At 35.1% G+C, this 26,269-nt stretch overlaps 1 protein-coding gene across 6 annotated transcripts in view; it reads left to right on the top strand.

Moving 5' to 3' along the window:
* LOC138757491 (kelch-like protein 5) overlaps nucleotides 1-26,269 on the top strand; it is a 114,365-nt gene that overhangs the window by 68,952 nt on the left and 19,144 nt on the right. For all 6 annotated transcript variants that reach the window (XM_069924932.1, XM_069924930.1, XM_069924931.1 and 3 more), the window contains exons 7-9: nucleotides 15,029-15,215; nucleotides 16,641-16,865; nucleotides 18,564-18,726. In XM_069924932.1, coding sequence (XP_069781033.1) covers nucleotides 15,029-15,215; nucleotides 16,641-16,865; nucleotides 18,564-18,726 — 575 coding nt within the window. The remainder of the gene's footprint in view (nucleotides 1-15,028; nucleotides 15,216-16,640; nucleotides 16,866-18,563; nucleotides 18,727-26,269) is intronic.

Genomic DNA, 26,269 nt, shown 5'->3' with positions numbered 1-26,269 from the left:
GATTTTCCCCAGGTCAAAGATGTAACTATGAGAACGCATCTGTATTTTCTGAGATGTGGAATATCATTCAGTCCTACTCTGACCTCCTCCCTCAATTCTTTTTCTGGTACATTGATGATGATCAGTGCTGTTTCTGGCACTGTACAAAGCTGGTTGCAGATTTCCATCCTGCTGCATTTTCATATGGTCGATCCTTTCCCACTTCCCTTTTCTAGGTTTCTGTCTCCATCTCAGAGGATAGGCTAGTAATAAACATTCATTATAACCTTTTCATCTCCAAAGTGATTGCCTTCACCATTGTTTGTTCTACACTGCCTCCTGCAAGGATTCGATTGCATTCTATCTCCATATTCTACAATGAGAGATTCCATACTCTATGATGAGATTTTACAAACGGGTTACTTCAGATGTCTTCCTCCTAACTGCTCACACATTATTAATTAACAACGGCCCTGACTCCATCTCATTTATTTCCCAGACCTTTGCTCTCTTCCCCCTTTTCACCTAAACAACAAGGACAGAGTTCGCCTCATCCTCTGCTTCCACCTCTACATTCAATGAATTGAACTGCATAATTACTATCACCTTCAGCAATAATCCCTCCACCAAACATTTCTTCTCTTCGCCTCCACTCCCCCTTCAGCTTTCCAAGGGGATTGTTTCATTTGTGACTTCCTAGTTCACGTCATTCTCCTTCTTACAGCAGTTTCCCATGCAGTCACAGGAGATGGAGAACCTGTCATTTCAACTCTTCCTACCATCCAAACCTTCCAGGTGGCAGAGGTCCACTTGTTCTTTTACCAATCTAATATATCGCATTCAGTTTTCACAACTTAGTCTTCTCTATGTTGCATAAACTGAACAGCTTTATGGAGCATTCGTCTACTGGAATAACCCTAAACTTCCTGCTGTCTGGCATTCCATGCTACCCTATCTGCCTCTGCCCTCCAATGCTGCACAAAGATGTCCAACAATGCCCTGTGATCCATTGTGGAATGTTGGGACTTTCCAGGCTCAATATCAAATGCTACATACTTCCTTGTGTACCTGTAATGAGCTTGTCAACTTATTCACTTTGCTCAACTCTTCCTCCGCTATAATTGACAACTACATCGATGCAGCTTCATGCACCTATGATGAGCTTATCATCTTCATTTACTTTGCTGCCAATTTCCACTCTGACCTCAAATTCACTTGGCCCATCTCTGGCGACACTCTACCTTTGCTTGATCTCTCTGTTTCCATCTTGGGATACAAACTTTCCACAGACATATTTTACAAACCCACCAACTCCCACAACCTTGACTACACTTCTTCGTGGCCCCTGCAAGGATTCTATTCCTTTCTCCCAATTTCTCCATCTCTGTCACATCTGTTTCCAAGATGAGGTCTTCCAGTCCAGATCGTCTGAAATATCCCCCTCCTTCCAAAAACATGGCTTCATCTATCAACTTAGCCCTTATCCGCATCTCCTCCATTTCCCACATCTGCCCTGGCCCCCACTGTACCCAGACGCAGGATTCCCCTTGTCCTCACCTACCACCCCACCGGCCACCGTATACAATACATTAATTTCCACTATCTACAAAATAATTCTGTCAAATGATCTGCAACCTGAAACTTTAACTTAATTTCCATGGCTGTTGAATGTTTCCAGCACATTCTGCTTTTATTTTGGATTTCAATGATTGCATGTCTTTTTTAACTTTAAAAACTGATTTTTGTTTTGAAAAGTTGATTTAAAATTTTACAAAATACAAACATAAAATACAAAAAAAATTTAAAAAAACACCCCTCTAAATTACCCCCCACGGAGCTTAACATACACAAAGGAAAATATTAAAACAAACAAATAGATCATTTCAACAATTCAAACAAGAATAATAAAAAAAATTTTACTTAACATCTATATTCATACATTTCAAGTGTGAAGTCCACATTTTTTCAAAAAAAGAATAATTATTTCGCAAATTATGTAATTTTTTCTAAACATGTTTGAATTTCATTATGCCACCTCTGGATCCTCAGCATCATTTTTCCAAGTTACCGCTATACACTTCCTAGCTACAGCCAAGTTCAACTGAATAAATGCAATCCGAGATTTATCCAAATGCGCTGCTAATGGATTCATATATCCTAATAAACACAACCATGGATCCACATACAAATCTATTTGAAATAAATCTCGCAAAAATTTTATAATCTTTTCCCAGAATGGTTTAGCCTTTGTACAATTCCACACAGAATGAACAAAAGTACCTATCTGATCTCCACATCAAAAACACAAATCAGAGTCTCTAAAACCATACCTCTTTAACTTTTCAGGAGTTAAATATAACTGATGCAAAAAATTATAATTCACTAAACTATAATGTACGTTAACTAATTTTGTAACACTATGCAAACATAAGTCTGACCATTCTTCCTCAGTAATAGAAGTAGATAACTCCTGTTCCCATTTATCTCTTGTTCTCAATACACCTACCATCTTCATTTTTGTCTGTAACAACGAATACATTTCAGAAACAAACCTTTTCTTTCCCTTATCCATAAGCAATATTTAAAACTTCAATTGTGTTGGTAATATAATTTCTCCACCAAAACTATTCATTAAAAAAATCACGTACTTGATAATAGGCAAAAAATGTATTTTGTGATATTCCAAACTTCTCTCTAAGCCTACCAGACTCTTTGAATCCCATTCCTTCAAATAAGGATTAAGCATAGAAAAAGGAATAAACTGATTTTGATATAATGGAGTTTTAATTGAACATCATCCTTCGAACCTATAAATTGGTTCCATTTACTCCATACTTTGAATAAATGAATTAAAACGCGTAACTTGTATGTTTGTAAAAGCAATAAATTCCATTTATATATTAAATTATGTATTGATCTTTCCTGTATCTGATCCATTTCCACACAAGCCCACATCGGTGGTTGATCAATATCAAAGAATCTACTAATAAATTTCAACTGTGCTGCCTGATAATAATTTTGAAAATGTGCTAACTGAAGGCCTCCCAAATCCTATGTCCACGTCAACTTTTGCATTGATACTCGAGATAATTTACCTTTCCATAAAAAAGAACGTATCACTTTATTTAATTCTTTAAAAAATTTCCCCGATACAGGACACGGAATTGATTGAAACAAATACTGAATACGTGGATATATATTAATTTTGATACAATTTACCTGACCAATTCATGTCAATGTAAATCATTCCATCAATTTAAGTCAGACTTAATCTTATTTAACAAGGGTAAATAATTTAAACTATACAAATTCTTAAACTCCTTATCAATAATTACACCTAAATACTTAATTTTCTCTGACCATTTAAATTTAGTAATTTGCATACAATCTGAATGATCCTCATCAGAAATCGGTAATGTCTCACTTTTATTCCAATTTACCTTATACCCTGATGTTGATCCATAAAATTTTAACAAATCTTGCAAAGGTTGTAATGAATTCTTAGGTTTAGATAAATATATCAACACATCATCTGCAAATAAATTAATTTTATACTCTTGTTGCCCAATCGTAATACCTTTAATATTTGTATTTTGTCTAATTGCCTGGGCTAAAGGTTCTATAACTAATGCAAATAAGGCTGGTTACAATGGACAGCCCTGTCTAGTTGATCTATAAAAAGTAAATACTTGAGAAATCTGACCATTTGTCACCACCTGCGCAGAAGGATTCATATATAATGCCTTAACCCAGACAATAAAAGATGGTGCATATTTAAATCTCTCCAACACTTTAAACAAAAATTTCCACTCAACCCGATCAAAGGTTTTCTCTGCATCTAATGCTAATATCATTGGTTGATTAAGTTGCTGTCCTGACGCAATAATTATTGTAAGTAATTTAGTAATATTATCAGTTGAATAAACCCTGCTTGATCTACATGCACCAATTTTGGTAAAAAAAAATTAGCCAATCTATTTGCTAAAACTTTTGCCTCAATCTTATAATCTACATTCAATAAAGATATTGGCCTATAAAAAGCAACCTCCAAGGGATCTCTATCTTTCTTTGATATAACTGTTATCAATGCTCTCGAAAATTATTCAGGAAACAACCCGTTATCTGTAACCTGCTTCAATACATCCAAATACACTAGAAACAACAAATCATGAAATTCTTTATAAAATTTTACCATAAATCCATCCTCACCAGGTGATTTACCATTCGGCATAGATTGTAATGCCTCTTTGAGTTCAAAATCCGTAAATGAAGCATCTAACAATTTTACATCATCCTCCTCCAAAGAAGATAAATTCAACTTAGACAAAAAGTATCAATCTGTTCAATATCTACGTTCCCTTCAGATGCATACAAATCTTGGTAAAAGGCACGAAATTCTTCATTAATCTCTTGTGGTTTATAAGTGACACCCGAGTTTCCACGTATTGCATTAATTGTTCTGAAAATAATGATCAGTTTTCAACTGCCATGCCAATACTTTATGTGCTCTTTCCCCTAATTCATAACAACGTTGTTTTGATCTCAAAAGCAATCTCTCATAATTATGTTTGCTTCGTATTATAATGAAGTTTCAGATTAGATAACTATCTTATCTTCCATTGTATTTTCCTGAAACTTTTTCTCTAAATCTGCAATCTCTTTCTCTAACTCCAAAAGTTCCACCGTGGATTGCTTTTTCACTTTAGCCGTTATAACTAATAATTTGACCTTGCAAATATGCTTTCAAAGCATCCCACAGCATAAATTTACTTTGTACTGATCCCTCTTTCATCTCCAGAAAAAGTTTAATCTGATCTCTCAGAAACAAAACAAATTTAGGATGTCTAAGAAACATCTTTCAACTTTCTCAACAATCTCACAAGAAATCAACAACAAAATTTAAAAATCTGCTCTTTTTAATCCTTCAAATACAAGAGTAATTGAGGGAACATTGATTTACCCATGTCCTTCAAATTTTGTTTTGTGACCACTTTTTTCTGATGGCCTTGGTTTGATTTTTTTGCAGATAGGAGGTGTGAACTCAAACTTCTGATTCCTGTATTCATTTGAAATGGTGCACCATGATGAGAAGTGTTTTTCGGTTCTACAAAAGCAGATTTAAAATCCTTTCAATTTCACTTATTTTTAGAAATTCATCATTTAGACAGTCCCCCATGCAGTATTCTCTGACAGTATGCACCATGAATCAAGAGACCTCCTCCTAACTGTCTGATTATATTGATTGTATATAATATCAGTGTTCATGTTCATCCAATGTCAGAAATTCTAGTAAAGATCCACTGGCCAGATCAACCAAAAGATAACTTTTCCACTAACTCACAATTTGTTGACTTCTTTAAAGACCAATTAAAGAATAATAAAAGATAATACATTTCTGTTTTTATTATATAATTCTGCACCCATTTCTACATTAATGGCAGCTAGATTTTGCCATTTTACTCATGCCATCAGGTACTCAGTATGTTTTGTTCATCTTGCCATTTCCCTCCATCCAAAATCTCTCAAATCTGCTCTTCAAGCATTATTATGGGTCTTAACAAGTTATAGCTGAACTTTTTCAATATGATCAGATCTTCAAGCTATTTTAGATGCTACAATAACACAAGGTTATTGCAGCATCAGCGACCCAGGTTCAAATCTGCTGCTGCCTCTCAGGAGTTTGTTCTCCCTGTGACTGTGTGGGTTTCCTCCAGGTACTCCAGTTTCCATCCCATGTTCCAAAGACATCTGAGTTGATAGGGTCTATTTGGATGACGTGGGCCAGAAGGGCCTGTTAATGTGTATAACTAAATTAAAATTAAATTATCCTGTAATTCCAAAGTTTTTTTGTTCATTACACTATTAGAGAGTTTCACTTTAATGGTAGTTGATAAAGTTTATCTTTAGGGTATCTATAGACCAGTTTGTGGAACAGTGTGTTTTTAATTAGATTCACTTCAATCATGTTTATTAAGTTTCTTGCTTATAGTCTCCTTTTTTTAAAACTTTATTTAAAAGATAGAAAAAACATGACATGCAGTATAGTAATAATCAAAAAAAGATTTTACAAAGATATATATATAAAAAAACAAAAATAACAAAAAAAATGATTTAAACACAAAAAAAAACCCATCCCACCCCTTCAGCCAGCTCCCTTAAGGGGAGCAAAAAAATATATATAAAAAGAAAATATAAATGTTAATAACATTTAAAAATATATCTAAATGCAGATATTTCAAATACGGAGACCACTTACTAACAAAAGAAGAAGAATTATGTAAATTATAGGTAATTTTTTCCATGACAATACATACTTTCATTCATTGTCCCAGCGTAATATTAATTTCAGAATCATCTTTCCAAGTACTAGCAACACATTTACGCACTACTGATAACACCAAACGTACAAAAGCAATTTGAATTTTGTCCAATCCCATTCCCCTTAACGAATACAAATTTCCCAACAAAAAAAAATCGTTGGATCTAATGGTAATAAAATTATATAATTTTTCCAAAACTACTTTAATTCCTTGCCAAAATGATTGAACTTTAACACAAGTCCAAACGGCATGTAGAAAAGTTCCAATACATGAGCCACATTTTTTTTTAGCTTTTCCGGGGTCAAATATAACTGATGTAAAAAATTATAATTAACCATTCCATATCTTACATTAGTCAATTTAATTACATTGTCCTGACACATACTCACCCAATCATCTTTGGGAAAAATAAATACTAAATCACTCTCCCATTTAAGTTTAGATTTCTTCCAATCTGACTTGTCCATACTATCTTGTAACAAATTATACATAACTGAAATATAACCCTTTTTTGGTACAGAGGAAATCAAAGATTCAAATCTGGACAAAATAGGTAAAATCATCTCTCTACCATAATTATCTTTTATCAAAGCTCTAAGTTGATTATACACAAACAAAGAATTTACAGGTATATCAAATCTTTCTCTCAATTGGTTAAAAGAAAGAAATTTCCCCTCTTCAAAACAATCTTGTATTGTCTTTGTAACTTTAGAATCCCAAATCTTTAAATGATTATTAAACATTGAAAAAGGAATAAGATGATTATTATACAATGGAGTTAGAATTGATAATTTATCTTTTGATCCAAACATTTTGTTTTTTTTATCTAAATCTTTAACAAATGTTTCAATATTGGCATGTCATATTGCTGTAATAAAATCAAATTCCAACAAAATATAAATTCATGTATCTCAACCCTAGAAATACATGCCATCTCCACTTTAGCCCAGCTAGGAGGCTGATCGAAATCTAGCTAATCTACTAACAAACTTCAACTGGGCCACTTCATAATAATTTTGAAAATGTGGTAACTGTAGTCCACCTAATACATACTTTCATGTAAGTCTATGCAACGCCACTCGAGCTAATTTACCTTTCCATAAAAACTCTCGCACTGCTTTATTCAAATCTTGAAAAAAACCCTTTGGAAGTAAACAAGGTATTGACTGAAATAAACATTGAATTTGAGGAAAAATATTCATTTTAATACAATTAACCTGACCAATCAAAGTTAATGGAAGATCTTTCCACTTGATCAAATCTGCATAATCCGTCTTAATGTAGGTACATAATTTAATTGATATAATGATTGATAATTCATATCCATAAACACACCTAAATATTTAATTTTACTTGTCCACCTTAATTTTGTAATAGTTTTAAATTCAGAATAATCTCCCACTCCCACTGGTAAAATGTCACTTTTATCACAATTAACTTTATATCCCGATAATTCTCCAAATTTCAACAAACACTCTTGCAATTGTTTCAATGATTGTTCTGGTTCTGTCAAGTGTACCAACACATCGTCCGCAAATAAGTTAATTTTATTTTCTTCATTCTTAACCCTCATCCTTCTAATTTCTTCATTTTGTCTAATAGCCTGAGCTAACGGTTCAATAGCCAATGCAAATAAGGCTGGCAACAATGGGCAGCCCTGCCGAGTTGAACGAGTCAATTTAAATGGTAAAGAAATCTGTCCATTTGTCACCACCCTAGCAATCAGGTTTGTATATAAAGCCTTAACCCAACCAATAAAAAAAGGGCAGAATTTAAATTTCTCTAACACATTAAATTAAAAAAATCCCACTCAACCCTATCAAAAGCCTTTTCTGCATCTAATGCTTAGATTGCTTTCGGTATGCGTTGACCAAAGTAATTAATCAAAATATATTGTCTGATGCATTTCTATTCTTAATAAAACCTGTTTGATCAATATGTACCAATTTGGGTAAATAGCAAGTCTATTAGCTAATACTTTTGCTATAATTTTATAATCTACATATAATAAAGAAATAGGTCTATATGAAGACACTTTTAATGGATCTCTATCTTTTATTGGAATAACAGTTATTAAAGCACTTGAATATGATTCTGGTAACTTCTAATCTTCAGTAACTTGATTCAACACTTCTCCAAATACATTAGAGAAATCATCATAAAAAGTTTATAATATTCCACAGGGAATCCATCATCCCCTGGGGACTCTCCATTAGGCATTTCCTGAATAGCTTACTTAATTTCAAAATCCGTAAATGAAGATTCCATTTCCTGAACATCATTCCCATCCAATATTGATAACTTTAATTTAGATAAGTAAGAGTCAATAAAACCTGTTATCCTGTTTCCCCTCAGAAGTATATAATTTTAGATAAAATGAATAAAACTGGCCATTAATTTCCTTAAGTTTATAAGTAACTTTTGAATTATTCTTAACAGCATTAATAGTCCAAGATGCCTGTTCAGCTTTCAATTGCCTTATGAGCTTTTTCCCCCAACTCATAATAACGCTGTTTAGATCGATTAATTAAGCGCTCAAACTGATAAGTTTAAGTATTATAACATAATTTCAACCTCGTTAATGCGGCTTTTTTTATCTTCTGTTATACCATTCTTAAAATCCTTCTCTAACTGAGCAATCTAATTTTCTAACTCTAAACTTTCTGCCATATATTGTTTCTTAACTTTCGTAGAATAATTAATAATCTTCCCCTTCAAATAAACTTTTAAAGCATCCCATATTACAAAATGACTATCCACAGAATTAACATTCTCAGTCAAAAATAAAGAGATATCCTCTTTAACAAAAGTAACAAACTCTGGTTTTTTCAATAACATTGCATTAAACCTCCATCTAAACGACGGACATACTACCTTTGAACTTTCACAAGAAAAAAGTAATAATTAATGATCTAATATAATTACTTTTATATTCACCTCGTAATACTCTACCTTGTAAATGTGCTGATACCAAAAATAAATCAATTCTAGAAAATGAATCATGTCGTGAAGAATAAAAAGAAAAATCTTTCTCTGTACGATTAACTTTTCTCCAAATATCCACCAAATTTAAATCTTTCATTAACGTGTTAATTTGTGTTTCCATCTTTGATTTCCTTATACTTTTTGGATTTTTGTCCAATAAAGGGTCCAGAACACAATTAAAATCACCACCAACTAAGACATTTTCATTAGCCTGAGTTAACAGTAAAAAAGCTTCTGAAATAAACCGTTCATCATCTATATTAAGGGCATAAAGATTCAGCAAAGTCCAAGATTGAGCAAAAATTTTACAGTTCATTCTTAATACTCTGCCAGCATACCCCTCTGAAGATTCCAATTCAAATGGTAAATTTTTATGAATCAAAATCGCTACTCCTCTTGCCTTAGAATTAAAAGAAGAAAAAACATGACCAACCCAATTTCTTTTCAATTTCAAATGTTCTTTTTCAGTCAGATATGTTTCTTGTAAAAAAGCAATGTCAATTTTCATTTTTTTTAATATAAGCCAATATTCACTTTCTCTTAATTGGATTATTTAATCCCTGAACATTAAAAGTTGCAAAACTCAATTTAGACATCTTTTTAACTACTAATATATTTTCACACTATAAAATAATGCTCCCCTCTATAATTCTTCAAAAAAAAGGTAAGAAAAAAAAACCTCCCCTCAAATAAAACAATTTTTAAAGAACCCCACAAAAACACAAAAAAAAACCACCCAAAGGTACTAATACCCAAAAAATCTGGGTGTGGTAAACCCACTAGCGGCAGATGACTATCAAAGTTTTCAGTGTTATCCTCCTCCCCAGCCAGATACATATTTATTATTTAATTAAAAACAATGAAATATAGCCCATATATTCAACCCAATGATTCTAAATCCAATGACTGCTCCAGATCTTCAACATCAAGAAGACTTTGTGTCAACTCTTCTTTCTTTCCATTCTTTCCATACCCATTTCCATTTCCATTTACCCTCCTCTTAGGAGACAACGGGGGAGAACGCCCATTTCTTCGCAGTTCTGGCAAAGAATTAGCAAAAAACCAAAGCATCATGATCATTCTCAAAGAATTGAGATTGAAAATTTCCATAAAAAACCTTCAAAATTGCAGGATAATGAAAAGCAAACTTGTAGCCCTTTCGCCACAAAGCATCTTTAGCCGTATTAAATTCTCATCATCTTCTAATAACCTCTTGGCTCAAATCAGCATAAAAAAACACTCTGTTATTTTGAACCATTAATGGAGACTGACTCTGCCATGCTTTCTGTACCACCATACGCAGAATCATTTCTTTGTCTTGGTATTTTAAACAACGAACCAAGACTGCCCTCGGTGTTTGTCCTGAAAGTGGTTTTCTTCTCAGAGCTCTATGAGCCCAATCCAATTCCAAGCCTTCAGGAAAAAGCTCTTTATCCAGCACCTCTGGGATCCAATGCTTAAAAAATTTTATAGGATCGGAACTTTCAATGTCTTCTGGAAGACCAACTATTTTTACATTATTCCTTCAGCTTTGACTTTCCAACGAATCAATCTTCTTCAGTAAGTCTCTCCGTGTCCCCGGGCTGCCCAGCAAGGTCATGGGTTTGTGGGTCCCCTTGTCAGCTGTGCCGCCCGCGCGCACGGCTTCACGTGAACGTGGGTCGGCAACGACCGAACTCACCAAACTGTCGGTGCCATCTTGCGGAGGCAGGATCGGCGCTGAGGTCAAACTCTGGCTGGAGTCCTCTGAGGCTTAGAGGCTCCCAACAACAATTCCTTGGATTCAGCAATGCAGGTAGGCCTCAGTTCTTCCGCACTTTTATATGGTAATTTTTTTCTGAAGTTGAGGTTTAGATTTTTTCACATTAGTTGCCATAATAAATCACTGTTATTTAAACAACTGTAAATATTGTTTTTAACCACTTTTATGCTTTTTTAAAACCGGGTATTTAATAATCCAGCTGGGGAAAGGTGGAATACACGTCTTTCTTCTACGCCATCTTGCCACGCCCACCCCCCTTGCTTATAGTCTCCTTGATTTTTGCATTATTCTAATACACCATAGTTAGCTTGTATATATCATCTACCAAACTGCTTCACAAGAGTTATGAGACCATATGATGGATCTACAGTGCCCTCCATCATGTTTGGGACAAAGACATTTTTTTTCCCCTTTATTTGCCCTTGTGCTCCACAGTTTAACTTTGTAATCAAGCATTTCACATGTGACTAAAGTGTACATTCCAGATTTTATTAAGGGTATTTGTGTACATTTTGGTTTGACCATGTAGAAATAACAGCATTTTTTATACATAATCCCCTTATTTCAGGGCACCATAATATATGGGACATAGCAATGGTATGTATATTAAAGTAGATGACTACTTTAATACTTTAAAGTTACTAACTACTTTAGTACTTTGTTGCATATCCCTTGCATGCAATGTCTTGCTTCATAGACATCACCTGAGTATCTCCTCAGCTCATACTCCTCTAGTCCTCTACTGCATCCGTCTTCAGCTCCTGCTTGTTTTGGGGGCTTGGCCCCTAAAGTTTACTCTTCAGCATATGGACAACATGCTCAATTGGAATTAGATTGGGTGACTGACTTGACTATTCAAGAGTATTTCAGTTTTTAGCTTTGAAAACTCCTTTGTTGCTTTAGCAGTATGTTTGGGATCATTATCTTGCTTTAGGATGAAGCACTTTCCAATGAGTTTGGAGGCATTTCTTGAACTTGAGCAGATAAGATGTTTCTATACACCTCCGAATTAATTTTGCTACTCCCATCACCAGTTTCATCATCAGTAGCTGTGGTAGCCATTCATGCCCAGGCAATAACATCTCCACCACCATGTTTCACAGGTTGTAAGCTTTGAATAAAATCTGGAATATTCACTTTAATTACATGTTAATTATTTGATTACAAATTTAAAACTGTGGAACACAGAAGTCTTTCTCCCAAACATGGAGGATACTGTAGGATCAGAATTAGGCTATTTGGCATATCAAAACTGCTTTGATATTAAAATCGTGATTGATAATGTTTTTTTCCTTTCATCTCCATTCTCCTGCCTTCTTCCTGTATCTTTTGACACCCTACTAATCAAGAACCAATCAGTCTCAACTTTATACGATGGCCTCCACAGCCGTCTATGGCAACAAATCCCACAGATTCACTACATTCTCATTGAAGAAATGTCTCCTCATCTCTGTTGTAAAGGGACATTCTTTTATTCTGAGACAGTTCCCTCTAGTCCTAGACTCTCCCACCACTAGAAATATATTCTCCCCATCCACTCTATCCAACTCTGTCAATCATCCTTCGAAACTCCAGCGAGTACAGGCCTAGAGCTGTCAAACATTCCTCATAAACCTCCTCAGACCCTGTCCAACGCCAGCTCATCCTTCCATAGATATGGGGCCTAAAACTGCATAAAAACTCCAAATGTAGTTTGACCAATGCATTATAAAGCCTTGGTATTACATCCATGATTTTACATTCTAGTCCTCTTGAAATAAATCCTAACATTGCATTTGCTTTCATTACTACTGACTCAATGTGCAAGTTCATCTTTATGGAATCCTGCACTAGGACTCCCAAGTCCCTTTGCACCTCCACTTTCTAAATTCTCTCTCCATGAAGAAAATAGTGTACTTTCTTGATTTTTCTTCCAACATGCATGACTGTACACTTCCCTACCCATTCGTCCATCTGCTACTTCTTTACCCATTTTTCCAACCTGTCCAAATCTTCCACCTACATACTGCATAATCTGCAAACCTAGTCACAAAGCCATCAATTTTGTTATCCAGGTTATTTACGTAAGGCATAATAAGAGCAGCCCCAACACCAGTCTTTGCAGAACACAACTAGTCATCAGCAACCAGCCAGAAAAGGCACCTTGTACTCCAACTCTTTACCTTCTGCCACTCAGCCAATCTTCCATCCACTCTAACATCTTTCTGTAATACCATGGGCTCCAGTCGAGTTTAGCAGCCTTGTGTGCAGCACCTTGACAAAGAACTTTTGAAAATTAAAGGAAACAACCTCCATTGTCTATCCTGTTCATTACTTCATCAAAGAATTCCAATAGATTTGCCTGTCTCCCCTGAAGAAAACCATGATGACTTTGTTCTATTTTGTGTTTTTTAAGTTCCTCTTCATTAATAATGAACACTAAAAATCTTACCACTAAAATCAGTCAAACAGGCCTAAAATTTCCCATCTTTTCTCTCTCTCCCTTCTTAAAGAGTAGAGTAACATTTGAAATTTTCCAGTCTTCTGGAACCATTCCTGACTAGTGATTTTTGAAAGATTACTTAAAATACCTATTCAGTTCATCTGATATTTCTTTGTTCCCCATTACCATTTCTCTATTGTAATTTTCCAGCAGTCTGATATCTACTCTTGCTTCTCTTTTACTCTTTACATATCTGAAAAACTTGTACAGTAAAAGTCCAAAAATCCAGATCCCAGAAATCCAGACTACCTGAGAACCCAGACTCTTAAATTTAGTGGGGCTTTTGTGTGTATGCAAGCATGCATAAGTGTTAGAGCTATACAGCGGCAACAAGCAACCACGTTTAATACTTGTAATCTTATCACCAAGAAATTCATTTGTATACTGTATTTTTCTTTTTCAATGTTCATTTTTAAACATAGTTTCAAGCACTACATGCTTTTTTAGTTTTAAAGTTATGTTTACATTTTTGTCAAGTGTTTACCTTATTTTTCTTTAAAACTGCTCGTTTTGATAAATGAAGCCTGCTGTATTTGCGAATAAATAAAGTAACAAAAATTACCTGTTGATCTCTTCCTTATTCCTCCTTAAATTTGATTTTTAATAGTTCTGCCTGAGAATCTGGAAAATCCAAAAACCTGGACCGACCCAATCCCCACACAGGACTTTTACTATATTGCTATTTTTGTTGCCTTCTATTGTTTTTTAAGAGCTTTCCAATCCTCTAGCTTGCTGCTAATATTTGCAAAATTGTATTCCCTATCATTTGCTTTTATGCTGTCTTTGACTTCCCTTGTCAGCCACAATTGCCTCATCCTCCATTTAGAATGCTTCATCTTCTTTAGGATGGAATGATCCTGCTTCTTCTGAGCTTCTCCCAGAATCTCCTGCTGTTGCTGTTCCAAAGTTATCCCTGCTAGAGTCCCCCTCCAATCAACTTTGGCCAGCTCCTCTCTCCTGCCTCTATCACATTAAATAGCTATCAAGGTACATTAGCTGTGGATTACCAATAAAGCTTGATCAATGAGATAGATTTTAAGAAGTTTCTTAAAAGAGAATATCGTGATGGAGAGGAAGACCTATTTTAGGAGTGAATTTCAGAATTCAGCGTCTTGACAGCTGAACACTGGTAATCTTGAGTCGTTAAATTGGAGAATGATCAATAAACTTTATGTACGTGCAGCTCCAAGTTGTAGTAATGCTGCTAAGTGGCATGTCCCTCAAGCCAGTGGAACTTTTACTTTGTGAAGGAGTAAGAAATAAGTAGACGTCTTCACATTTTTGATATCCAGCAAGATAAGTGTTGTTGGTTATACATCTGAATGTGCAAAAGTATGGTATTTCTCTAGTTTTGATGTCCAAGTTTATTGTTAAGTAAGTTCCCTGTTTGAAGTAAAAACACAATAAATGTTAGTATAATTATGAAATTTTCTGTTTTAGTCAATCAAAGGTGTTGCACATTTTAATAAAGGTTGTTTGAATTTGAATTACTCTGAACAGTTTCTTGCAGATATGGAGAACAATATGCTATTTAGGGATGATATTGAATGCCAAAAGCTCATTATGGAAGCAATGAAATATCACCTATTACCTGAAAGACGCAACATGATGCAGAGTTCTCGCACTAAACCTCGAAAGTCCACTGTGGGTGTGCTGTTTGCAGTTGGGGGAATGGATGCCACAAAAGGTATAGAGCACTAAATAATCATGATCCGAAATCTCAACGGATTTCTGTTTTGCTGATGACATTTCCTATCCAGTATTACATCTTTTCCCAGGAGAATATAGAAGTTGAATTTGTAAGCAGCTGGCATAAAGTTTTGTAAAATCTTGTTTAGCTACAGCAATATGATATTCTTTGTAGTTTGTATAGCCTAGCTCAGTCACTCTCAACGTGGGTCCTTCGGCCGACCACACCACGTTTAAGTCAAGGCCTGAGTTTTTTTTTTCATCTCATGTAACGCCATTATTTTTTGTTTGTTATGTTGTCGGTAGAAGAGAAGTACAGAAGAAACCAAAACTTGACTGCTTCGCAGAGAAGGGGTTTCACGAGCTTTCAGAAGAGTCTTAAAGAGGCTGAGAAAGGATGGTCTAGACAGCATTTGGGTAACATGAGCCCTTAAACTGTTCAGTCCATTGATTGTTCAAGGTAAAATTGAACAATCTGCGTGGATTGAATTTTGAAGAATAATGATTATGCAGAACTGTAGTGAAGAGGCTTTGAGTGGAGTGTCCAGGAATTAGTGCTGGTTGATATAAATCACTAAAATCTTGAAGGACAGTCAAATTGTTCAGATATGCAAAGCATAATGAACTAAAAGAAGGCAAATAATTAAATGAAAGTCACAATGTCATGGAGTTGTGACAGATGACATTCTAATTTGTTAAGTTTTGCATGCAAGAAGAAAGAATCCTAAAAGTATCCCTAAGAATATTGATGAAAAAAATAAAATACTGTGATGCAGGAAACTCATTAAGAATAGAAAATGCTAGAAATAGCAAGTCAATCAGAAATTGTGGTGGGAGATGCATTAACTATTTGAGATCAATGGCCATTTTTCAGTTCTGACGAAAAACCTGTGGGAGAGAAGTGGTGGTCAGCAAGAGCTACTGTTGGTGCGGCTCCTGTTGGTCCTGTCAGGTTGTTATGGAGCACAGTGGAGTGAGAGTAGCTGGATAAGGCAGGCTCCAGCATGGACTCAGCAGCTGAAGGCCTCCTGCCAGATCAAGGAAACCGATGGCTTATGGGAATCAGGGCAGGTGTCAAGGAAGTCCGGTGAAGGGATGCAGCTGGATGTGGGGGTGCAAGCTCAGCGTCTGAAGGCTTCCTACTAATGGACAATAATTTGGGAACAATGGGAACAAGTAGGTGGCAGCAGTAATAGTTACAGGGATGGCAACAAAGGCAACTACATCAAAGTTGTGACCATTGACCACTCTCTGTCTCTGAAGGGACTTTCCTTTCATTCTCCTTTTTTAATTTTGAAAGATGCAGCCAGAGCATGGCGACTCAATGCTAGTTTTTCAATGGCCCTCAAAGAAAGAAATCTTCCCACTATATCTCAGTAATAAATAAATCCATATCTAACTTTGTTTTTTTTTTCATTCTTAGGTGCCACCAGCATTGAAAGATATGACCTTCGCTCCAATACTTGGACACATGTTGCTAATATGAATGGGAGACGACTGCAGTTTGGGGTGGCAGTTCTGGATGACAAACTCTTTGTTGTGGGAGGTAGAGATGGATTGAAGACTTTAAATACAGTAGAGTGCTACAATCCAAAGACTAAAAGCTGGAGTGTAATGCCCCCTATGTCAACACATAGACATGGCCTAGGTAAGTGGAATGAGTTATAGGATATATGAAAGGTTCAAATAGTCTAGGCATAATAGTGACATTCTTATTCAATTTCATTATGTTAAAAATGGAAAATAGTCATATTAGCCATGCATTTACTTTCATGAACATGAGGTAGTCATAACAATCAGAGATTATGTTTGTGTTTTTTTAAAATCTCTGAAGACTAATCACTATGATGTTACAAGCTTGTGATCGGGTGTACCAAGAAACACTGCTCCATGGCTACCACATTTCCACAGTTTGAGTGCTTATCCCCTATACTGGCAATTTTCCTCCAAATAACCTTGCTGCTTCAAATTTCCATTCTTCACACTTGGTAGAAGTTACATTCAATGAATAAGCAGAACCCATTCTATTTACACTTCCAGAATTCCAAGTTCTGAGTTAGCTAACAGTAATATCAGGTAACTAATTGTAGCCAACTACCTAATTAACTGTGATAATGGCAAGCAGTTTGTCAACTTCTGAATAACTTTGCTGATGAAGCTAGTTAAGGTAAGAATTTTAATCAACAAATTAAACTTGATTTTTAGAATGAATTTGATCTCTCGCCAAGCTCCTCTTATTTTTAATCCAGGGTAGTGTTACGAGCCCAGAGGACCCATAAACCCAGCAGCAATAGATATTCACCAAGACAAATGATTACTTAAACAAAAGTTGTTTTTAATTATCTTTAAACAAGAAAACATAATCACACTTTAACTTATCACTATTGACTTAACTAACCTAACTTAACCCCCTTCTAATTCTAGCGCACGAGTATGTAAAGTGTGCATAAGTTCAGAAAAGTTGTTTGCTTCACAGTCCAATCTCACTTCTCATTCCTCCAAGTTCACTGGTTGCAGGCAATTCTTTTACTGTGCACAGAATTTAACACATTTACAAACTTCACCAGGCTTTGGTGCTTGAAAGGTAAATGGTTACTGCTCAGGAAGGTTCTTGTCGGTTTTCAGAGAGAGATTTGTTGTTCCAGGTGATCCACAACTGATTTACCTCGATCAGCAACTTCAGTGTCTCCAGATGATAACGTCTTTCTTTCAGGTCACCATAGAGTTCCTTTTATTCCAAGTGAAACATTAGACAGCCAGTCCTCTCCTCTTGCATGAACCATAAGGGCTTTGACCAGGCTGAACAAAGCACTTACAACCTGTCTTCCGAATGGGGTTTTCCACAAGCTTGCCAGCTTGTCCTGTTCCAGTCCCAGCTGCTGTTGTTGGCTGTAACACTGTAGAACTGATCTCTCTCTCTCTCTCTCTGAGAGAAAACCTGTTTGACTCTCTGCTTGCAAAACCACATGACCCTCTTAGAACAGCTCCAGACAATCTGAGGCTCTGACAAGCTCTTTCATCTGTTGCCTTTTTGTAAACAACAATCCATTAGTGAAGTCTCTTAAGCACTATCCAAAGCTCTTGCAAAGGCTGTGGGCCAATATGTCTAGCATTAGCAGAGCTCCAGTGTTTCAAATAAAATCTGTTTTAAAATATTTGTATGTAACCTACTCTAACAAACCTTTCCCAATTTATCTCCCAAAAACATGTCTATATACTCTGTCACTGCCGCAAATGCACAGTGGAAGTTCCTGTCTTCGACTTTATTTCTTTACATTGTTTGAAGCACTTCTTTTAATATGAATAATGTTCCACAGTCTGATTAAATATTCTGTCCACTTTTTAGGAGTGGAGGTTCTGGAAGGTCCCATGTATGCAGTTGGTGGACATGATGGTTGGAGCTACCTGAACACAGTTGAACGATGGGATCCACAGGCTCGGCAGTGGAATTTTGTTGCCAGTATGTCAGTGCCACGAAGTACAGTGGGTGTAGCGGTACTGAATGGAAAGTAAGAAATTATTTGTGTATATGCATATGTTCTTGTCAGATTGTGTGATTAAAATCAAGATCTATTTCTCGCTACTACCCTTTCAGAATATTATAAAGGACAAACCTTCAATTTGCTGTCTTTAAATTGGTGCATTTGCCATTCCTTGAATTATAATCTATTCAAGATTACTACATTTTAACATTTACTGAGTGAAAAAACTAGTGTGGGGCTGGTGGTGGCTCAATATTAAATAATTTGGTAATCCAGAAGACTAACCTAATCCAGAGATCTTTGAATCTGAGATGCAGAGATCCAAGTTTAAATCTGACCATGGCAACTGTGGAATTTAAATTAGTGAATAAACTGGAATTTTAAAAACCACTGGGGTATCATTAAAAACTCACTTGTCCCTTTGGGGAGAATATTTCTTGTCTGCAGAATGATCCAGCTGTGATTTCAAACCTACCATAGTGGTTGCCTCTTAAAGCTTTTTGAAAATAGCCTCAAAGAATATTCCATTAAAGAGGTAGTTTGGGATGTCCAATGAATATCAGCATCCCAAAAAGTAATAACTATAGATTATATAATTTAATTGTTAATTTCATTTACCATTCTTCCTTAAGATTATTTTCCAATTAAAATGCTTTGAATATTGTATTGGCTTTGTTTATTTTGTACTTGTTTGTGAAAATTAAACACCAGTACAGTTCAACCCAGGTCCCTAGAAATAATGGCTTGCCAGTTGAGTTGTACTTGGCTGTGTATGACTGAAACAGAATATGTTTCTAGTTGCCAACTTGTCAGAATCCTTGAGGAAATGTAGCTTTAGCCACAACTACAAATAGATGAGGAGGTATAATATCAGAAATTGGTGACTCATCTCACTGTAAAATCTGAGTTACAAGATTCTGTTAAAAATCATAGCCTGTTCTTGTCCTGTTGATTCATCTGGATCAGTCCAGCACCGTTGCTGCTTAGGGATGGAATTACTCATGTAATAAGTGGGAGACGAGTTAACTTAGACCAGGAAAAGACCTTTGAAAGAACTCTACACATATATATGATGGATGTTTTCTCATTCTTAAATATTTTTATTGGAGTTTAATTGAAAACATATACATAATAGGTACATAAGGAAGCAAATACAATATATATTTATATTGATTATCATTATTATACATTAATGATAGTACATGAAATCACAATCAAACCCATAAGTATTTATTGCCCCGAAAAGGGTCAATAAAGGGCCAATTACTCTAACCCCTCCTACTAAACAAGGTTGAATTTATATTATTAGCAGCCTTGGAATTGAGCAGTGACCTCCAGAGGTCCAGCAAAGTATTCCAATCTACCGCAACCATGTACCTTAATTAATCAAATGTGGTAATAAACCATAAATGGACCCCATGTCTTATCAAACGTGACCTTAATTTTCCTGACATTCTGTGTCTAATTTTCTCTAGACTCAAAAAGGACATGGGTATTCTATAGCCAATGCAAGTGGGTAGGTGGAAATCTATCTTCCCATTTCAACAAGATTTCTATTCTGGTCAGCAATGTAGAAAATGCTAAAACTTGTCTTTGATTTGACGTTAAATTTATATTCTCATCTTTAGATAAACCTAATATTGCTATTAACAGACATTAAATAAAATTTATCTTCAGTACATAAGAAATGACAGAGGTTTGTCATTATGCAATTTTAAATTCTATTATTGGTCAATAAATATAAGAAATATGTTATTGTTTATTTATTAATATTGTTATTGTTGTTATAATTTGATAAAATAGACGACTGTCCCAATTGTGTTGAAATTAAGTTGAAATCTTGTGGGCAGTTTCAGGCTCATCCTTACCTTTTTCTATTTCAAAATTAACAAAGAATTTAATTCAATTCAGGAATTTTTTGGGGGGATTTTTGTTGACTAGTCCAATTCTATCTAATCCTATTTTCCAGTCCTCCATTTTAGATACAGTTTTTGAAAAATGGAATTGGCTAGGGATTAAAAGCTTTAAAGATCTTTTTATTCAACAAAATTTTACATCTTTAAAATAATTGATGGTGGGATTTAATTTACCATATAGACATTTCTTTAGTATTACCAAATTAGACATTTTATTCAATCTAAACTTGCAGAATTTCCACATCATCCTAATTTGAATTTATTCAAACTTTTTTTTGAAAACTTTATATTCTTTTTTACTTTATTTATTAATTCAAAGTACAGATAATAAGTAACATATATAACAATAAACCATAAACATGAACGTAATATTTTAGATGTATATAAAAAAAGAAAAGAAAGAGAAAAGAAAAAAAGAACCCTCCCCCTTCACCCAACTCTCCTAAGGAGAGCCATAAAGAGAAGAAAAAAAATTAAGAAAAAATTAAGCATAGAAATTAAGATCTAATCAATGTAAATCAAAATGTAAATATTCTGAATATAACCACCTATTAATAAAGAAACTATAGTTATCACGTGAAACATATGTAATTTTTTCCATTATTAAACAATATTTCATCTCATTATGCCATCTATTAATATCAATCATATTCATATCTTTCCATGTACTAGCAATACATTTTTTGCTACAGATAAAGCTAAATATACAAAAGCAAGTTGAAACTTATCTAATCCCAAACCTTTCAGAGGTTGCAAACTACCCAATAAAAATACTGTCGGATCTAAAGGTATTTTAATGTTATGCAAGTATTCTAGAAACAATTGAACTTGCTTCCAAGAAGATATATATATATATGACCAAACCACATGAAAAAAAGTTCCAACAGAGTTGCCACATCTAAATCACAAATCTGATTCATAAAAACCATACTTTTTTAGTTTTTCAGGTGTTAAGTATATTTGAATTATTATAATTAATCATTGCATAGCGTGCATTTATCAGTCTCAGTCCCTCTTCAATTTCATACTTCCTTTGACATTCAAATGTGTTTCTTGTAAAAAAGCATCATCAATTTTCATTTTCTTAATATACGCCAAAATGCGCTTACACTTAATCGGACTGTTTAAACCTCAAACATTAAAAGTAGCAAACCTCAACTTTGACATATCTACTGATATTACTAAAAACTAATAATATCATTATATAAAAACTCAAAGCAATGTAAATAGGCCCTCCAATAGGAGAAAGAAAAACCACAAATTAAAGACTAAATAAAGTGAAAATTTTTTAAAAATTTAAAAAAAACATAATCAAAAAAAAAGAAAGAAAAAAAACTACCAAAAGGTAGTAACCCCTAAACAAAACTTGGGTGTGAATCACCCACCATTGGCTGATGACTAATAGAACTTAGAGCCGATCTCTCCCTCCCTAGCCGAACAAAGAATAACATCAAAATATCATGACATATAAAATAAGGTAAGAATAAGTAAGTTCTTCTATTCATCCAAGAGATTTCAAACTCAGAGACCCCATTTCCAGAGAAGTTGGACTCTTTCCATTCCCATTTGTTCCATTTCTGCCATTTCTTCCATTTCCAAAACAACCAGATTTTTCTTTAGAAGACAATGGTGGACTACCTTTGTCCTCTTGCATCTGGCAATGAATCAGCAAAATTCATTGCTTCACGTTCATTCTCAAAAAACCGAGATTGAATTTCGCCATAGAACACGTTCAACACTGTCGGATAGCGAAAAGTAGACTTATAGCCTTTACGCCACAAAACTTCTTTAACTGGATTAAATCGACACCGACGCTGAACAACCTCTTGACTCAAATCTGGATTTAAAAAAACACTACTATCCTGAATCAATAACAGAGTTTGTCGTTGTCTCACATTTTGCACTGCTAGACGAAGTATTGCTTCTCTGTCCAAATAATTCAAACATTGAATTATCACAGGTCTCGGTGGTTGACCAGGTAGAGGTGCTCTTCTTAAAGCTCTATGAGCTCTTTCCAATACCAAGCTTCCAGAAAAAAATTCTTGTCCCAATACTTGTGGAATCAATTCTTTAAAAAAATGAAGAGGATCTTATCCTTCCATACCTTCTGGCAAACCAACAATTTTCACATTATTCCTTCTACTTTGATTCTCCAAATAGTCTATTTACCTCTCTAACTCCTTCTCACGTTCTCGCAATTCTATAACAGATTTTTCAACCTTCAACACTTTTTCTGTATTAGAGGCCACTTGCTGTTTACATTCCAAAAAAGCAGACTGAATTTTTAAAAAATCTTCAGAAGATGCTTCCACATGTGCTTTAACTGTAGTGAATTCTGACCTCATACTATCTTTCATTTGAGCCAGCTCTTGCAATATAGGCTGAGTGACAGCATTTAACAGGTTAAATTGTAATTCAGAAAGACTCAACCCTGGTTTCTCTAACATAGTGGCAGAACCAGGTAACTGCAGCTCCTGCTGCAGCTCAACAGCAGGCATTTTAACAGTCTTACTGCGGGTCTGAACTCCCAGCAATGGCACCCCGACTTCTTCAGGGGGTTGAAGCTGGTCTCCCCCCACAACTCGCTGTTGTTTCAAGAATTCACGGATGAAATCGATCTCTTCAGGTTGGAATATTGCCTGAGTGGTTTCAAACAATGGAGTCGTCTTCCTGCGTGCTCCCTCTGTTAAAGTTGGCAGGCTGCCAGAATCAGGATCCACTTCTTGGGAACACGCACCTTCCTCCTAAGAACGAGTAATTCCAGCAATGTCCTTCTCTTGGTGAGTAGTAGTCATTTTTTTTACAGCTCCCACAGGCAATCTTTGTGGTTTAAACACTGAAGAAATTAAACCTGAGGCTGTAGCAAACTTTTTAGGCCCTAAATCTTCAACACTCCGCAAATGTAATTTCTTCTGCACTTGAGGTTTAATCTTTTTACTATTAATGGCCATAACTGTTCCTTAATACTTTAAACTAAAATTTAAAAAGTTTAAATTTAAAAACAGAGTTAAAAACGGATACTTAAAAGTCCGGCCAGAGAGGTCGAGATTACATGTCTAGACTCTACGCCATCTTGCCACGCCCCCTTGAAAACTTTATTTAAAATAATTTAGACAACTTACAATCAAACATAACAGAAAAAAAAAACAATTTTTTGTACTTATATATAAAAAGAAGCAAAAAACACAAAAATCAAAAACTCTGCCCACCCCTCCCCCACCCCTTCAGCCAGCCGCCTTAAGGGGAGCCAAATATAAATATAATACAGTGATTATAAAGAATATTTCAAAGTATTTCTGTTCATATATTCCAAATAGGAAGACAACATTTTAACAAAATTAATTTCCTGAGGTTTATAGGTAACTATTGAATTTTTTTCACAGCATTAATAATTTGTGATGTCTGTTCTGTTTTTAATTGCCATGCAATTAAAAAACCTTATGAGCTCGCTCACCCAGTTTGTAATAACGTTGCTTAGATCGATAAACTTATCATACTGATAAGTTTGTAAAGTATTATAAAATAATTTAACTTCATTAAAGCAGCTTTTTTTATCTTCTGTAAAATCTTTCTGAAATTCCTTTTCCAATTCAGCAATTTGTTTCTCTAACATTAAGCTATCTGCCGCATATTGCTTTTTAACTTTCATAGTATAACTAATAATTTGCCCTCATAAATATGCTTTCAAAGCATCCCACAATACAAAATTCCTACATACTGAATTGACATTCTCAACGAAAAACAAAGTAATCTGCTCCTTAACAAAAGTAATAAACTCCGGTTTCTTCAATCTTTCTTTCTTTGGCTTGGCTTCGCGGACGAAGATTTATGGAGGGGGTAAATGTCCATGCCAGCTGCAGGCTCGTTTGTGGCTGACAAGTCCGATGCGGGACAGGCAGACACGGTTGCAGTGGTTGCAGGGGAAAATTGGTTGGTTGGGGTTGGGTGTTGGGTTTTTCCTCCTTTGTCTTTTGTCAGTGAGGTGGGCTCTGCGGTCTTCTTCAAAGGAGGTTGCTGCCCGCCGAACTGTGAGGCGCCAAGATGCACGGTTTGAGGCGATATCAGCCCACTGGCAGTGGTCAATGTGGCAGGCACCAAGAGATTTCTTTAGGCATAGCATTGTATTAAACCTCCAACTGTAAGACGATTGTACTACTTCTGAATCTACACAGTATAAAAAAAAACATAGAATGATCCAATATAACCTGACTTTTATACTCAACCTGTAATACTCTACCTTGCAGATGTGCCGAAACCAAAAAAAAATCTATTCTAGAAAAGGAATTATGTCTAGAGGAATAAAAGGAAAAGTTTTCCTCTGTAGGGTTTACTCTCCTCCAAGTATCAACCAGATTCAAATCCTTCATCAAAGCTCCTATTTGTGTTGCCGCCTTTGATTTCCTTATACTTTTCGGAGATCTATCCAATAAAGGATCCAAAACACAGTTAAAATCTCCCCCGACCAAAATATTATTATTAGCCTGATTAAGCAATAAAAAACCCTCCATCATAAACCATTCATCATCTACATTAGGTGCATAAATATTTAACAATGTCCACGATTCAGCAAAAAATTTACAATTAACCATCAAAACTCTCCCAGCATTTCCTTCAAATGATTCCAATTCAAAGGGTAATTCCTTATGAATTAAAATTGCTACACCCTTTGCTTTAGAATTAAAAGAAGAAAAAATTATGACCAACCCACTCTCTCTTCAATTTCAAATGTTCTTTTTCAGTCAAATGTGTTTCTTGCAAAAAAGCAATATCAACTTTCATTTTTCTTATATAAGCCAAAACTCGTTTATGCTTAATTGGGTTATTCAAACCCTGAACATTAAAAGTTGCAAAATCCAAATTAGACACATCTTAATCTAATAATATATTCCACTACTATAAAATAATGCTCCCCTCTAATTCCTTTAATATTCTAACCCCTTTATGTAAATATTCCAAAAAAAGGGGAAAAAAAAACTAACAATCCCCAAAACAAACTACTAAAAAGTAGTAGCTCCCTAAAAATCTGGGTGTTGTAAAACCCACTAGTGGCAGGTGACTAAAGGTCTCAGTGTCATCCAGCCCCCCCAGTCAGACTTTCACAAAGTACTGAAACAAAAATAATCAACCCAATGATTCCAGTCCCAATGATTGTTCCGGATCTTCAATATCAAGAAGACTTTGTGTCAATTCAGCTTTCTTCCCATTCTTTCCATGTTTTCCATTCTTCCCATTACCATTTACCCTACTCTTAGGTGACAGTGATGACGATTGACCATTTCCTCATAAATCCGGCAATGAATTAGCAAAAATTAATGCATCATGATCATTTTAAAGAATTGAGATTGAAAGTTCCCATAAAAAATTTTCAACATGGCCGGATAACGAAAGGCAAATTTATATCCTTTTCGCCACAATACTTCTTCAGCTGAATTAAATTCTCAGCCCCTTCTAATAATTTATTGACTCAAATGCGCATTTTTAAAAAACCCTATTATTCTGGACTACCATTGGAGCCTGATTCTGTCGTGCCTTCTGCACCGTCATTCGTAGTATAATTTCTCTGTCTTGGTATTTCAAACAGCGAATCAAAACTGCTCGTGGTGGTTGGCCTGGAAACGGTTTCTTCTTTAGTGCTTTATGTGCTCGATCTAACT

The sequence above is a fragment of the Narcine bancroftii genome, chromosome 3 (assembly GCF_036971445.1).
Source record: "Narcine bancroftii isolate sNarBan1 chromosome 3, sNarBan1.hap1, whole genome shotgun sequence".
In the NCBI taxonomy this organism is placed as follows: Eukaryota; Metazoa; Chordata; class Chondrichthyes; order Torpediniformes; family Narcinidae; genus Narcine; species Narcine bancroftii.
Note: the sequence above shows the minus strand (reverse complement) of the source record. Positions and strands in the feature narration are given on the sequence as shown.